At 39.5% G+C, this 15,304-nt stretch overlaps 1 protein-coding gene across 1 annotated transcript; it reads right to left on the reverse strand.

Moving 5' to 3' along the window:
- Window positions 1-3,373: 3,373 nt before the first annotated feature.
- On the reverse strand, window positions 3,374-15,237 carry LOC146646138 (protein LBH-like). The gene is made up of 4 exons (XM_085391668.1): window positions 15,080-15,237; window positions 7,480-7,558; window positions 5,415-5,589; window positions 3,374-4,393 (listed from the first exon to the last, which is right to left on the reverse strand). The coding sequence occupies exons 2-4, from the start codon at window positions 7,555-7,557 to the stop codon at window positions 4,326-4,328; spliced, it is 321 nt and encodes a 106-aa protein (XP_085247794.1). The 5' UTR covers window position 7,558; window positions 15,080-15,237; the 3' UTR covers window positions 3,374-4,325.
- Window positions 15,238-15,304: the final 67 nt, after the last annotated feature.

Raw genomic sequence — 15,304 nt, forward strand, 5'->3', positions numbered from 1 at the left:
TCTAGATCTATAATCTGTTATAGCCTTTTGTCTTATATCTTATGTCGGCACTCTGGTGTACCTTCGGTTTTAAATGTGCTATATAAATAAAGTTGTATTGTATTGTATTGTATTGTATAAGCAGCCGCACTGGATAGGCTATTGATGTTTGTTCTACCGCTGGTTTGCAGATAATATAGAACAGTTACTAAAAGACAAATGTGGGTCAAATGTGCAGTAATGTGGAAGCAGGCAGGCGTAGGTGCTTTAAATGTAACAGTGCTGGAACCTTCTGCAGGAAAACAAGGGGCAAAAAGACAATACATACACACACACTAACAGCAGGCCATGTAAGAGGAGGACAGAGTGGGGACACGGCACCTCCACACTTTTATGACCTGTGGGTCCAGGGGACACGAACACCACATGTGTGAAATGAAAGTGTGGGAGTGGGTTATAGTGTGAAGCCACTGAAAATGTGTTATTTTATACGTCCTTCACACAAAATCGGTGAAAGCTGAGGAGTCTGTGGTTAAAACGATGATAAATCGCATCTTTTTACTTTTGATAAACATGAGAAACAGCACACAGGGGTTCATTTAACACGTCTCATCTGTTTACTCTGTGAAACTGACAGCGAAAAGGTTTCACTGCGGGAATTTGTTTCAAAAAATTTAAAAAGGACAGAGCTATCATTTATGTCCTTGTCTAATCCTCAATGGCTCACACGCAAAAAACTACACATGTATCTAACACATTTCTAATTACATATTTTATGCCCTTTATGATGGCATAAGATAATAGTTTTTGTGTTCTGTCACACAGTCAGAGCAAGGTGCTGACTGCTGTTGGGTCACATTGCTGTAAAGGTGTAAGCAGTAAAACAAACTTCCCTATCATTAAAACGTATAAACAACCTTTCTTTACAATCCTGTGAGATGCACTGAAAAAGTTTAATGTCTAAAGGTGAGCCGTGCTATTTGTCAGCTGTTGACTTTTATCAGAATTTTTTGGACTGGATGTAGTCCCATAAGTAATACATGAAAACAGCATCCTGTTCTGGATGTGAAATGCAGCAGCGGGTAAGGTAGTTGTTGAGTCTACATTCTTTGAATAACTATGAGGCAAGAAACATAAATCAGATCCTAAAATGAGAACGGGGTATTCATGGAACAGCCTCCAGCTCCAAGGAAGAATAAACACACCTGAGCTTCTTTCACTGTAAAAAAGAGAATAAACACTGCAGAGCTACACAAAAACTTTCTATGACTTAATAAAGTCAATGTGCAGTTTTATAGCTACTGTTTTTTCCAAGTCACTCTCAAGATTGAGATTTTTAGAGCTGCAATAAAATTCATTTAATATTTGGAATAATGCATTTTCTTAATCAGCAAAAAGCAACAAAATGTCCACAGCAGAGCCCACAGTGGTGTCTCAAAGTGGCATTCTGGCTACTAATGCAGCTGTTCTTACTAAATTTGCGCTATTCACCTCTGCTTTCTATTTCTTTGGAAAATAAGGAGCTGGATAAATTCTGACTGACCGAATCCCAATCACCATACCCATCTGCACATACAGGTGCCAAAAAAATATTCTTCCTTCTTGTGAATTTTTTATATACGACCTAAACCTTCATCTGAATTTAACACGTTCATATTTACTGCTAATCCTTGACATTCACGTACTTTTGCACCTTAGTGAAATATCGTCATGATGTTGGGTTTCTGTTGATTTCCTGTTTTAATTTAATCATTTTTAGTCACATTGTGGTTTGGCACCTCTCCTTCTTGTTTATCTTAGTTTTGCCTCCTTTATTATTGTGTTCAGATGAACTGGGGCATAAGTACAATGTACCTGCAAAGCCTTGATGGTGTTGTTCTTCGCAGAGTTTGACACTCTGGTTTCTTGAGAAACAGAAATGTGAGGCTTTCACCTACCAGTTTATTGCTTCACAGTTTTGAACAACACTGAAATTGCTGACAGGCATCGAACGCTCTGTGTCAAAAAAGCACAGTCAAAGGAAGCCTTTGTAAATCCAACACTGCAAAGGTCTTTTTGATCTTGCTTTGGGTTTTGCCACGTCTTGCAAAAGGGAAGCAGAGGCCCACAAAGAAATACACAAGAGAGAAATGTGTGCAACATCAAGCAAGAGGGCAACTGGATTTACCACAGTTTTCCCTCTCCACGGTATGTGTCATGACGAAGGCATTAAATCAGGGTTTACATAAACTTAAACCTAGCTTTAGAGGGGATTTTTCATGTCTTCTACCTACCATTTAAATGGTTTTTGTTGTGCTGCAGGTAGCACTTTTGGATCCTAAATTGTCTTGAGGCACTAGAGACTTTTTCAGCAGTAATGTAGAACACAAAAGAACATTTCTGGAGACTACCTCCGGGTAAGTATTGACTGAGGAAGTCCCCAGGGAACTGCACACCTTGTTGCTTTGATGTTGTTGCATGCCTAGTACCGTTTTGGATAGAATGACTAGCTAGTATGCTCATATTTTACTTTGATTTATGGTCATGGTCATTTCTTTCAGAAATACATCTCAAACTGACAATAAAAAAGAGAGACACTGTATCCCACAAAAGTATCACAAACTATGCAGAATCCGGTTATCCTTCTTGATCCAGTGTGTCAGTTCCTGCATGATCCAGAGAGAATTTTTAGCCTTGCTCAAGACACACAGTCTTGGGACTGCTCTTGTTTGCTGGTTGTTCCGTTTTTTATGAGTATGACCAAAAATGTATTCTTGTAACAATGTATCCAGTGTAAGTCTGCACTATTAATAGTGTACTTCCTAGGGCTGCTCAACCAACAAAAAACTTCAATTCTATAAAACAACTGTATCCCCTTAAGCGGGATTTAGTTGAACTTTAAGTATTGCCAGTTCTAAATAAAAACAGCGAGCATAAAGTGGAAATAGGAAGAGGTAATGGGTATACAGTCATCTGATAGGGAGTTGGGCCCAGACTCACAGGTGTTTTTGACTGTAAACCATGTTACAAGAGCATCTGCCAGCTTGCAGTCTCCACTAATGTAGTGGGGAAAATCCAGACAGCAAGAGTCCAAGGAGCAGCAATTCGCTCGTTTTGGGAGACCTGCATCATATCCACACAGAGAGATGGAGAGTTGAATCTGACAACCAATTATATCTGTTGAAACCTTTTGTGCTTTTTCCTCCTTCTACTTTCCTCTTTCCATCAATTTAACTTTGAGCTGAGAGACTTTGTGCAGGGATGCAAAAGGTCATCTAGATCTATCAAAAACATCTTACATTTCAAAAATGCATAAATATTTTTGAGAAAGTAACGTAAACTTCACTTTCCCCATAAGCAGTAAAACCACTGGGACCACAAATTAAAGAACATTTCAAAAGGTTTATTACTTGTGCAATAATTTAGGCTTCCAGTATTTTTAAAAAATATGCCTGTGACAAGCAACACACATCTAAAATACACTGGTTCTTTTTACTTCTGTAGTCTGTAACAAAATGGACTGCCTTTGATTTCTTGGGACCATATTGCTCCAATATCTTAAATAAAACAACAGTTACATTCCCTTTAAAACTAAGAAGACAGTGATTACATACTTTAATATTTTAATGAATATTGTAACATCTAATAAAGCAATGGATCTGTTGTGAAATTCTCAAATACTCAAAGCTAATATTACAAAGTTAATAGTGAGACCAAGATCACCCAAACTACAGCAGTCGGCACCGAACAAACAGTGATGTAATCTGCACCTAAATGTAAATACAGTAGCTACCTTTATTAGTAGTAGTATGGCACACATGAGCTAAATACTTAATACAGCATTTAGAAACATCTGTCCAGATCACATGTGCAGATGATTCCGTGGGCATCTGGATGGTGAGGGCTTGGAGCCAGAGAGAGGAAATTTGTTAACTTAATTCAAAATCTATATTTACAAAGCTGGAAATGTCAAAACAGTCATTTTAGACCTGGGAATTCTCAAATTAAAACCTATTGCCAAAACTTTTTTTTCTTGAAAAATGCTTCAACATGCCATCTTTGTCCCCATAAATCTTAGTTTACACATGTCAAAACAAGCTCCATCATTACAGATGTAATGGAAAGATACAGATTTGGGGAAAAACAAAAAAACAAAAAAGCGCCTTCGGCGTCTTTATTCTTAAGGTGCTGAAGTAACTGGCTCCAAGCCCGTGAGCTGGGGTTTGGGAATCTGTTTTCTACCCTTCCTACTCTGTCTCTCTGATCTTTCTATCCGCACATTGCACTCCTCTATCTGACTTGTTTTCATTCATTCCAAGTCTGGATACACTCATAGTAACAGTTTATATCACAGGAAGCGAGTTTGTTCAGTTGGAGTCCTGCATTTCCACTCCTGAAGCTTCTTCAGCTCCACCTTCACTGGACTGCTCCTCATCTGGAAAAAAAAACACATAGAGGATTTTTCATCAGTTTTTCTAACAGGCTACTTTCATTTCTGTGTTTCTGTGCATTTGAAGCTAAAGGTTTAAGATAGAATTAGATGAGAGGATTACTATCGCTATGGTGCGCTCGCCAGCAGCCTGGAACACATGTAGTCTTGTCATCGCCATGAGGTTTAATGCTGCTCTTCTGCTTTCATTTTACAACATCAAGTGCTACTGACAAGAGGTAACCAACCAGAGGTAGGTCCATACTCAGTGGCATAAACTGAGGTAAAAAACTATCCCTTCAAATGACTCGCTGTAAGTGGAAAAAATGTGCTGTTATCCTGAATTGTATGACTTCGTGCTTTGTCCAGGAGCCAGCTGATAAGACAGAGTCGATAACGGCATTCGTTTTTCACCTCACTGATGCATATAATCACGATATTATGGTGGCGCATATCACTGCATGTCTGCTCTTGAGTGTTTCCTCATTTTTGTTCTGCTCATGAAGTAGGAATGACTGCAAAGTGTACACTTAGCATAAAGAACCAATGACAGGAAGCCATTACAGGAAGTAACCTTTTATAGTGATGCTATAAGCAACTGATGTTCATTTCTTAAGGCAAGTCAGGGGAAACTATGCAAATAACTCACATGTCTCAGCTGCTTGTAGGGCTATATGCCCTTCAGTGCTATATATAAGTTGAAGAATCTTTAACTTATATATATTTGGTGTATTTGTACTTTTGGCACCTCAGTAAGGTGTAAAAATACTGCTGTCACACTATGATTGACCTGAGTAGGATATTAAATGACAACTTTCATTTTGACTTGGAGTCATTTCAATTTGTTGTAGTGGTACTTTTCTTTAAGTGAAGTTTCAGTATATGTACACTTTTGCCAACAGCCAAATACCTTCTGGTCTTCTAATTACGTGCATGTGACTTTTATTTACACAACTTCTTATCAGACCACTTCGAATCTAACTGTGCCAAAAAGCCAAGGCAATGTTAGTTTCTCTTTCCTTTTCACCTTCAGTTTGCTCATCCGTACGCTTTCTCTCAGTCTGGGCGTCTGCAGAGCTCGGATCATCCGGGGGCCAGCGGAGTTCTCCACTCTCCACCTCACTTCCGTCTGTTGGCTCCACGACTATAGAGGGAAGCCTCTTGGACAACTTTGGATACCTTTCATGGGTATCTGGGAAGATCTGTTTAAAGTTTATGTAAGGTTAAAACGAGGGCTTCATATTTGTGGGGATGAAAAGGTCACTGTGGGTACCACATGTGAAAGAACAATAATGCGGTAAAAATTGGATTAAAAAAACAGAAACTGTCTGCATCAGATGGAAGATTTGAGACAGACTTCGTGTAAAGTCTTTGCATGACACTCAGTTGAAGTTTCATAGGTACATGCTTGGATTTAACATAAAAAACATGATGAATGGTAAATGGTAGATGAAGGTCAGTCTGCTCTGACTGGTCGTCTGGCTTAGAGAAAACAAGGAATTGGTTACCTGGTAACGCCAATGCACGAATAGAAAAGCAACCCTGTAACATTGTAACACTGGTTCTTCTAAAGAGCCAGCAGGTCTTTGAGGTTTTCTTCCACTTGCAATGCAAAACTGCCAAAACTGCAGTTTCTCAAATGCCACTGAACAGCTGTTAGTCTATTCAAGTGTTGGCCTTCAGTCATTCAGATACAGGCTATTTTTTACATAAATGTGTCATGGCTGTATTTTACTTGATCTACTCTTGATACTTTAATCCTATACTTAGAGAGTTCTTAGGAAATGCATCAGACAAAATTATTAAGCTATAACTTATAAACTGTTTAGTTTATTTTTAACCACAACTAGCACAGCAGATATCTTCTGCCAAAAAAATTGTTGTTTCTTTTTTTATTTCAAAAGGCTTCAAAGACAGTCAGTCTTCTAGCGATCTGGGCAATTTATAGAAATTCAGAAAGAATGCAACATGTGCAGTTGCAATCCTGTTTGCACCTAACCACCTAACCTCAAACTTAACAGCGTTCATTCAGGCTTGTGTTGTGCGGAAAGTGAAGGATTAATGTTTGCAGGTCCAGAATGGAAAGCTGACCAGGGTGCTCATCCACACGTGAACTCGACACATTCATCATCAGATTAACGGAGATGTCTGAAACGGGTTTACAGCTAATCTCCCCCCTTTCTGACAACTAAATGCATTTAAATGATATTAAGGCCTAAAGTGATGAATAATTAGGGGTATGGATGTTGTTTTTTCTTGTTCAGTTGAGTTTTGCTAAAAGACAGTCTAAAGAGTTGATAATTTTAAACATGCTTTATTTATCCATTGTCAGCATGCCGTTTAATATTGCTCTAGCTAGCTAACACAGCTAGTTAGCTAGTGCTGGCCTTAAATGACAACTTCTCAGGTCTAACCTCTCCTATGACTTAACTTAAAAATAAAAAGATCAAAAAGAAAAACATCTACATACAAAAACAACGTGGTTCCAAAATGGTCAACAAACCAAAAGGTGACGTCTTGATGACAGCGTCTGAACTTGAAACAAAAAAGGTGGCGCCTCTTTTTTTTTTAATTTTATTTCCAGTGGAATAAATTAGCCATTCTCTAGGTATTTGAAAGGGTGTAATGTTCATATTTAGTGTGTAACTTCTTCGTGGGACTTCATGTATTACTTTTCAGATATTTCAATGTGGATCAAACAAACATTGTTATTAGCTATGCTGCTAATATGGCTAGTAATTTAAATAACACAGGGAGGAGCTAATAACATGTATTCACTGACTCAGCCATAAATCTAACCACAAGTAATAGTTAATGAAACACATTATGACAAAATATGTTATTTAAACTGTTGATATTATACAGTCAATAATTTAGCTGTCCATTTGTTGGATACGCCATTTACCATTTGTTCAAAGCAGCACTGAGTCCAGCTAATGACCTTTGTCATATCAACCAGCATTTTATGGTTGCTCATCACTTCTGTGACTCACCGCTGTATGCTTTCTGCTTTCTGCTTTCTGCTCAAATGAAACGAGACTGGTTTGAAATTGTCTAATTGCACATATTCGCACACACAAAGCAAAGGATACTGTGGCCTGATCTCCTCCTGCTCCTCCCCCGCTGAAGTCCTCTGTCCCCGGCTCCAGAGAGTTCATCACCTCAGTCATCCTGGAGAAAATCACAAGTCAATAAACTGTCTTCACTTTGTTTCTCTGCTCTTTCCTTCCTTTTTTTTGTCTTAAGCTGGGTTATGTGACACACTGTCTGTTCAAGGTTCTCTGATTTTACTTGCACCCTCTGCGTTAAAACGGCATTTTTCACGATAGTTACTTATGTCGAATTTTAGCTTAGGAGATTATTTATAGGACTAATAGGACTAACAGTGTTTCTGGTAATACAGAAGTTTGTTCTAGGTTGATTCGCCCCTATTTCTGGCACTAACTGGCTAACAGTAATGGGCAATTAGTGTTAATGGTCACAAACACTAAAAAAAAGTCAGGCAGTGGTGATTAACAAATGCTCAACAATGAAGGCTGACAGCAACGGCTGACTAGCAACTCGATGTGTAACATGTATAACACTATCCAATACAGTCTGATGTACTTTCCGTACTTCTGGTAAACTAGGACCAACATGTTTTATTTCTAAAACAACGGCTATGGAGGTTTCATGTAGCGTTTTCAGTGGCATTTCGTCACGCATGCAAATGACTTCCTCAGTTTCAACTGACTGCAGCTTTCTCCAGCTTTATAAACAGTACATTTGAATAATGACCAAAACTAGCATCATTCCCTAACCACAATTCACTGATTAACACTTCAAGTTCACCAGGAACTTGACTTAGTATATATGAAGGAGGATAAGAAAATAAAAGGTTAGCTTTCTTAGACTGTGAAGTTCCCATCACTATTGCAGGATATTTGAAAGTTGATGTGTGCCGTGAACGAATGTAACTGTATTAGGAGTTAGGGTTTGACTCTCGTAATCCACCGAAGAGCAAACTGGGTTTCATCAGGACACAACAAAACAGAGCAAACACCATCGCCACACAAACGGAAGCCAAGGAAGCGAAAGAGCATCATATCAAAAAGGCCCTTTGTAAATGTGGGTATCCCAGCTGGGTAGTCGTCAAAGCTGGCAAGGCACCTAAAGAATGTTCCAGGCAAGCCAGAAGAGAACAAGGACAACTGTTGCCACCTAAACAAAAGCCTTTAGTGACCACTTATGAGTCAGGCATATTAGAAAAGCTGAGATGCACTTTTTTCAATACAACGCATCTCTGTGGCTTTCTAACCCTAAAACAGAAACACCAAAAATATGTGCACCCCAAGGATTGGGTTCCCGGGGTACAAACAGTAATATAATGTATGCTGTCAAGTGCTAGGGGGATTGGAGGATTAAACAAACTCTGGCTAAGCAGATGGCACAACACAGAAGAGATACCTTGTCAGGCAACGACTCTATTTATACCTAAAGACCAGTTCCCAGTTCGAGCAGGAGGTCAAGGGATCCATTCATGTGAAAAGGGAAAGATCGTCTCTGAACAGAGCCGGGAACCTAAGGATACATCTTTTACCGTCTTACAGTGCTGTGACTGCAGCCATTCCCTGACTCTCTTTGAATGGCACTAATGGCCATTAATCTATAGTCATGACAATTTTTATATAACTGATCAAGTCACTGACGTCACAGCCCATCATGCTAGTTTTGGTCATTATGCAAATTTACTGCTGATAAGGTGGGTAAAGGTGCAGTCAGCTAAGTATGAAGAAGTCACTTGGATGAGTGAGGAAATGTTTCTCGACTAGATGAACAAAGTTACATTTCTGGGTCAGTTAATAATTGTTTCCCCTCCCAGATATTCTACAATCAGCTCTTAGTGGTATTATTGCAAAGTGCAGGTGTTTAGGAACCTCAGCGACTCATGTCAGACCATGTAAAGTCACAGAGGTGCTTAATATGTAACAGTTGCCAACACTCTGTCATCTCAACACTCGAAGGCTGACAGCACTTCAGAGTATTCCAAACCTCCTCTGACATTAACATCAGCACAAAAACTGTGTGCTGGGAGCTTCATGACATGGGTTTCCATCACTGTGCAGCTCTTGTAAGTTTAATATGTAGGTGGCCAAGTACTTTTATCTATATAGTGTGTCTAATTAAATTTGATTAACACTAGGACACCAGGTGTAGGAGTAACTTGTAATATAAGTATGATGATAAAATTGTAATATGCTCCCCATAATAACATGGTACAGCTATTCTGCTTCAATTAATAGAACACAAGATAAACATCTATTATTTAAAAACAATAAATAATGTGTTTAAGTGAAGGAAAAGGTAGCTCTGAAAAGCAGGTGTTTAATATTTATCCAGTGTACTTTACCAGTTCATTAAACTAGCTCTCTCCCCTAACCCTGAGGTGAGTTTCTTTTTCTTCACTGTCATGGAGTCAAGGAGTAATAACTCTGATAAGCCAGGTTTGTTTAGAGTATACCTGTTTTTATACTTGCAATATTGCAAGTATTAGTAACTCTACTGCAAGAAACTACCCAATATATTCCATTATAAATATTTTGGCCTACCAATACTTCACAACTGTTGGGCCAAAAACACTACGAGTGAAAGTTCTGCTACAGTGGCATAGTTTGAATGTAAGCCTTATGATTCAGCGGTGTAAACTATTTCAAGATAGCACAGTTAGTTCCTTATTTTGTAAGAGGGGTGTAAAAGAAGTATTTTCTTCCCCTGCAAGGGTTCAACAAAAAAATGACTTCCCATCTCGTCGTCTTCTCAATAAAACGTTAGGATGTTAGGAGGTTAACGACGGCTTCAGCAGAACCTTTTGGAGGTATGGTCCAAAAACAGGAGAAATGAAGACTGATGTTTAGTATTCACCACACACCGCTTCAACACTACTACTTATAACTGCATCAACCAGCTACCAACATGTTTTCATGTGTTCAGTTCTTTCTTACCAGAATATGATGCTCTCTTTGTTTTAATGGCCCCATTTAGAACAGAACAGATGGCAAAGCAGGTTAGGCTACCTTGAAAAGTCAATAACATAAGAGTGCGCAGTGTCACCTGGTTACTGAGTCAGATCCACCCCTCGCTCAATACTTCTAGTTTCAAAACACCAGGATGGCAAAGGCCACAGCAAAATTGGTGCTTTGAGTGCAGTGAGCATGAACCAAACCAGAAAAGCTGTAGCCAGACGAGCAATGAGCTAAAACTTACAATCAAGCTCTGAAAGCTGGAATTTGATACTTATACATATGTTATATCTGGTTTAACCGCTGTTATGAGCAGCAGACCACAATGCAAAATTATACCACCCTTCACCTCTGCCGCATCTATGATTTTGTTAAGTTGAAACACCTGATTACAGACTATAATGCAAGCCTGATTCTGTTTTTATGGAGATATTAAGACATCACTCCTTATCCATTTAATAACATCCAAGTACAGCGTTCTGGTTGGTGGTGAAGGGCAGACTTTACGTGTGATAAGTTATCAGAAACACCACTTTCCATACAATCAGACCGGCAGTTCCTGTTGCCATGGGGACGAGCGATTGAGATTTTATTCCTCTGATTGTCTGAGTAGTGCACTTTGCACACAAGGCTGAGGGCTGATTTGGGGGTATTCATGTGTGCCGATATGCAGCAATTACCACCATCAGGACGGGGTTGTGCAGTTTGTGAGACTTCTCTGTTAAACCTGGAATTGCTGCTGCCCTTCATCATCGTTTCCGTGAAGAGACAATGCAGCCTTTATTCCTCCTCTGAGGCTCCTATTGTTCCTCTGGAGGGAATCTGTGCGGTCACTCCAGTCAGTCTTATGTTAAAAAACCAAAAAAAAAAGCTGTGTTGCTCTCTAGGTATCAACTGGAGAGGCCTGTGGAGCTCTGCGCATGATTTCAGTCTGATCTTGTTTCGAGAAGTGCACTCACTCTGCAGGGATGTGAAGCGTAACAGACACAAGAATTTAAATGTTGCTGCCAGGCGTGACGCTTCAGTCATGCCTTTTTTTTGGTAGCGGAATAATTATTTCTTATTTGAGTCATTAGGTCTGAACAGGATTATCCATGTGTTAATGTCTTTGTTCACAGGAAGCTACCTCACTTCTGCCTCAGCAGAGACATGAACTGTTAAGATGCTTTTCAATTTATGCAACAAAAGAAAAAAACAAGTATTAAGAAACAATTAGGGCTAAAATTAAAGTTTATTTCTAAATATTTGATGTGATTTACATTATTTAAATACAAGAAAGTTTTAATCTATAAAATTAAGCAGTATTAATATGTTCTGATTTTACTGCCTCTGTTGGAGATGGAGCTGCAGTGATATGTTGCCTTACTAATAAACAGAAATATAAGAAAAACTTTTGATTATGCAAAAAAGTCACTATTATCACGAGTCAAGCAAAAAATCTATTTAGTGCATTTCCTCATCATAGATGACAGTAAATCTAAATGTTTCTGGATAGCTGGTTAGACTGTTTAAATGAAAGAATTAAGGTATTTTTTTACTATTACGTCATTACTGGAAATAATAATTGTCTTGAGTGGGGTGCAAGTTTAATTCTTGCCACAAAAATCATAAAGGTCTAAGATTTATCCAGATCATTTACTTAAAGGAATTAGTCCAGAATTTCCTAGGTGTAGAAAAATCTTTTACCAGCTCTTTATCTTCTGTAGGATATTAAAGGTTGATGGGAATTTGCCTAACCAGTCTACATGCACATTGTGGACTTGGAGAGCGAATTCTCCTGGGGATCCTGTGGGGCTACTTTGGAAGGATGGGGTATCTGACCCATTGTTACAGCCCATTAGGTTGCTGTACAACCACAGTGAGAGTTTGGTCCATATTGGCAACAACAGTTCAGGATCATTCTTGTTTGTGTTGGACTCCTCCAGAGCTGCCCTTTGTCACTGATTCTGTTCATAATATTTATAGACAAAGTTTCTAGGCCATGTAAGAGAGGGTCTCCCCTTTGGTGGTTGCAGGATCTCTTTTCTACTTTTTGCAGATGATGTGACTCTGCTGCCTTTATACAGAAAAAACAGTTTCTGTTTTTTCTGTATAAATTCTGTATAAACTATTTTCTGTATGGTCAATTATTATAAAAGGGCTGACAAATGTCATTTCAAATTGCAACAAACACCAGTGTGTTTGTTGCAGCAAACACACTGGTGTAGTTTGCTGCAACAAGAATAAGAATTAGCACTTCAGAGTCTGAAGCCATGAATTTTAGTAGGAAAAGGGTGGACCATCCACTCTGGGTCAAGAATAAGTTGCTACCCCAGGTGGGTCTTGTTCATGAGTGTCATTGTGCCATGTCTCAATCAATGTAGGCGATGGACCGCTTCGTTGTGGTGAAGTGAGAGCTTAGCGTGAAAAGAAAGTTCGATTTACCAGTCGATCTACGTTCCTACTCTCAACTACGGTCAAGAGCTCTGGGTCGTGACTCAAAGAATGAAACTGTAGATACAAGTGCATACAAGTGGAACAGTTTCCTCCGAAAGCTGGCTAGGCTATCCTTTAGCGATAGGGTGAGGAGTTCATTCTGAAGGGACTCAAGAGTAGAGATGCTACTGTTCCACATCAAAAGGAGCCAGTTGAGGTGGGTTAGCACATCTGACTAGGATGCCTCTTGGATGCCTCCTACACAAGGTGTTCCAGCATGACCTCTCCAGGAAGAGGCTCCAGGGCAGACCTAGGGACACACTGAAGATTTTATACCCCTTGGTTGGCTTGGGAACATCTCAGTGACTTCCTCTGCATGAGCTGGAGGAGGTGACTGGTGAGAGGGAGGTCAGGGTTTCTCTCCTTAGACTCCTGCCCCCTCATCCCAGACTCAGATGAGCAGCAGAAAATAGATGAATGGATGGATTTAGAAAAATCTGGATTTGCAAAGTCACTACCAGCTATTGCAATTCTGTCAAGTAAAAATGGCACCATTCTGCAGGCGGCATCAACAGTATCATTACTACATGATGGTTGTGTACTTCCACCAAAAAGTCAAGATGCAGTTTTCATCTGTCTCTGTTCAGAATTGACCTTTGACCTTTTGGATGTAAAATGTCACTTTGTTTTACACTCTCAGTCAGTCAGTGTGAAATTTCGTTGCTGTTACTTATATGAAAAATATATTTTGTAAGGTTAAAAAAAACCTCTGACCACCAAATTTTCATCAGGTAAGTGCACATAGGGGTGGTCGCAAATAAAGATTCCTTTATGGCTTTCAAGACAAAAAATGGGAAAAGATGGATGGATACAGGTATGGATGGATGACAACCCCATTACATAATGACTATTGCCACAATTGTTACCAGTGCACATGAATACAACCGTAAAAGAAATGTAAAGCAACAGACTGCATTAAAAAAAAGGATAATTTTGTAATTTTCCCCAAGTCTCGCGTTTGTTCTCAGTTTCAGGATTTTTTACTATTCTCTACTAATAATGGCTCAATCTCCTACCGGCTGGCTCTACCTCACCGTCACCACATTGGGTAGGATGCTGCATTTCATGTAGCAGTTATGTAGATTTCGTCACTTGGAAGGCTCAGTGAGCCTCTACTCCAGAAAGAAATCCTCTTCATTAGCGTTAAAATAACAGAATAAGGTTTGGAGCCTGATGTTCCCACCTCCTAGTATATTTTAAATGCCTGATTTCAATGTGGACTAGACCCAACATCTTAAGAAAGACAAGAGCCACTGTCTCCTGTTTTATCATTTCCATTTACGTTTTGGGTGAAACGGATACGTCTGATGTCAGGGATAAAAATTCCTCTCGCTCATGTCCATCAGTAGATTCATCGTGGTGAAGACTGTCCAAACTGTCTTTTCCCAGAGGCTGTTCAGCAGCAGTCACTTGAACTCCACAATTTCATTTTTGCAGATATAAAGGTGTATTAAGGTGGAATGGCTTCTCCGCGCTCTCCTCTCTCATCGCGCCAGCTTCACTTCAAACACCTTTTCCATTTCTGCTATTAAATCAGAGCCAGAAGCAGCAGCACCTCCTCAAATGCAGGTTTGCTGCAGAAATCCAGCAAGTTTTCACAACCCAAGGAAAGAGGAAAAATCCAACCCGCGGTCAAAAATAGTGATGCTCTCTCTCTCTCTCTCTCTCTCTCTCTCTCTCTCTCTCTCTCTCTCTCATACAGCTTACTAAAAACACTCCACTGCTCAGTTTCAGTTGGAAATCAATGTGATTTCTCCAGTGTTTGCTGCCCTAATTCACATTTCCTGTTCTAGTTTTTAAGGCGCACTCAGCTGATGCTTTAATTATTGTTATTAATATTATTATTATTATTATTATTATTATTTAAATAAAACTGGTATTTAAAATATACACATTGTGCTGTATTGGAGCAGAGGTTCATCTGCATGATATACAACAGGTAGGTAGTAGATTTACACGATTAAAACAGCTCGTCCTACACGGAAACGGGCTGATTTGCGCTTTTCTGCCCGCAACCCCAAACTCCAGTTCAGAAAGTCTCTGCAAAACAGGTTTTGTGATTTTCCTAAACCTCCGAGGTGCACTTTAGATTAGTTACATAAACAGTAATTTAGTTACTTTTAGGAAAAGTGAATTAAGCTACTTCTAGTAAGGAAATAAAGAATGAATGGGGCTTAACGCGTCCAAGTTGGCTAAAATGCGGATGAAAGCTTCGTACCTGTCTGCAGGCTGATCCAGTGTCTCAGAGCAGGAGGCTCTCCGTCCTCAGCTGCCTCATCACACTGATATTGCTCCTGATGCTGCTGCTGCTGATGATGATGGTGATGGTGATGATGATGATGACGATGATGATGCTGACTGTTGTGGGCGACAGGCGGAGGGGCACGCAAGGCTCTGTGGTAAAGTTACCACTCGCAGTCAAGTGTTCAGAGCCTGCGCATTG

The sequence above is a fragment of the Rhamphochromis longiceps genome, linkage group LG19, assembly GCF_057381845.1.
Source record: "Rhamphochromis longiceps isolate RC_006_pf linkage group LG19, R_longiceps_female_GT1.1, whole genome shotgun sequence".
Lineage (NCBI taxonomy): Eukaryota > Metazoa > Chordata > Actinopteri > Cichliformes > Cichlidae > Rhamphochromis > Rhamphochromis longiceps.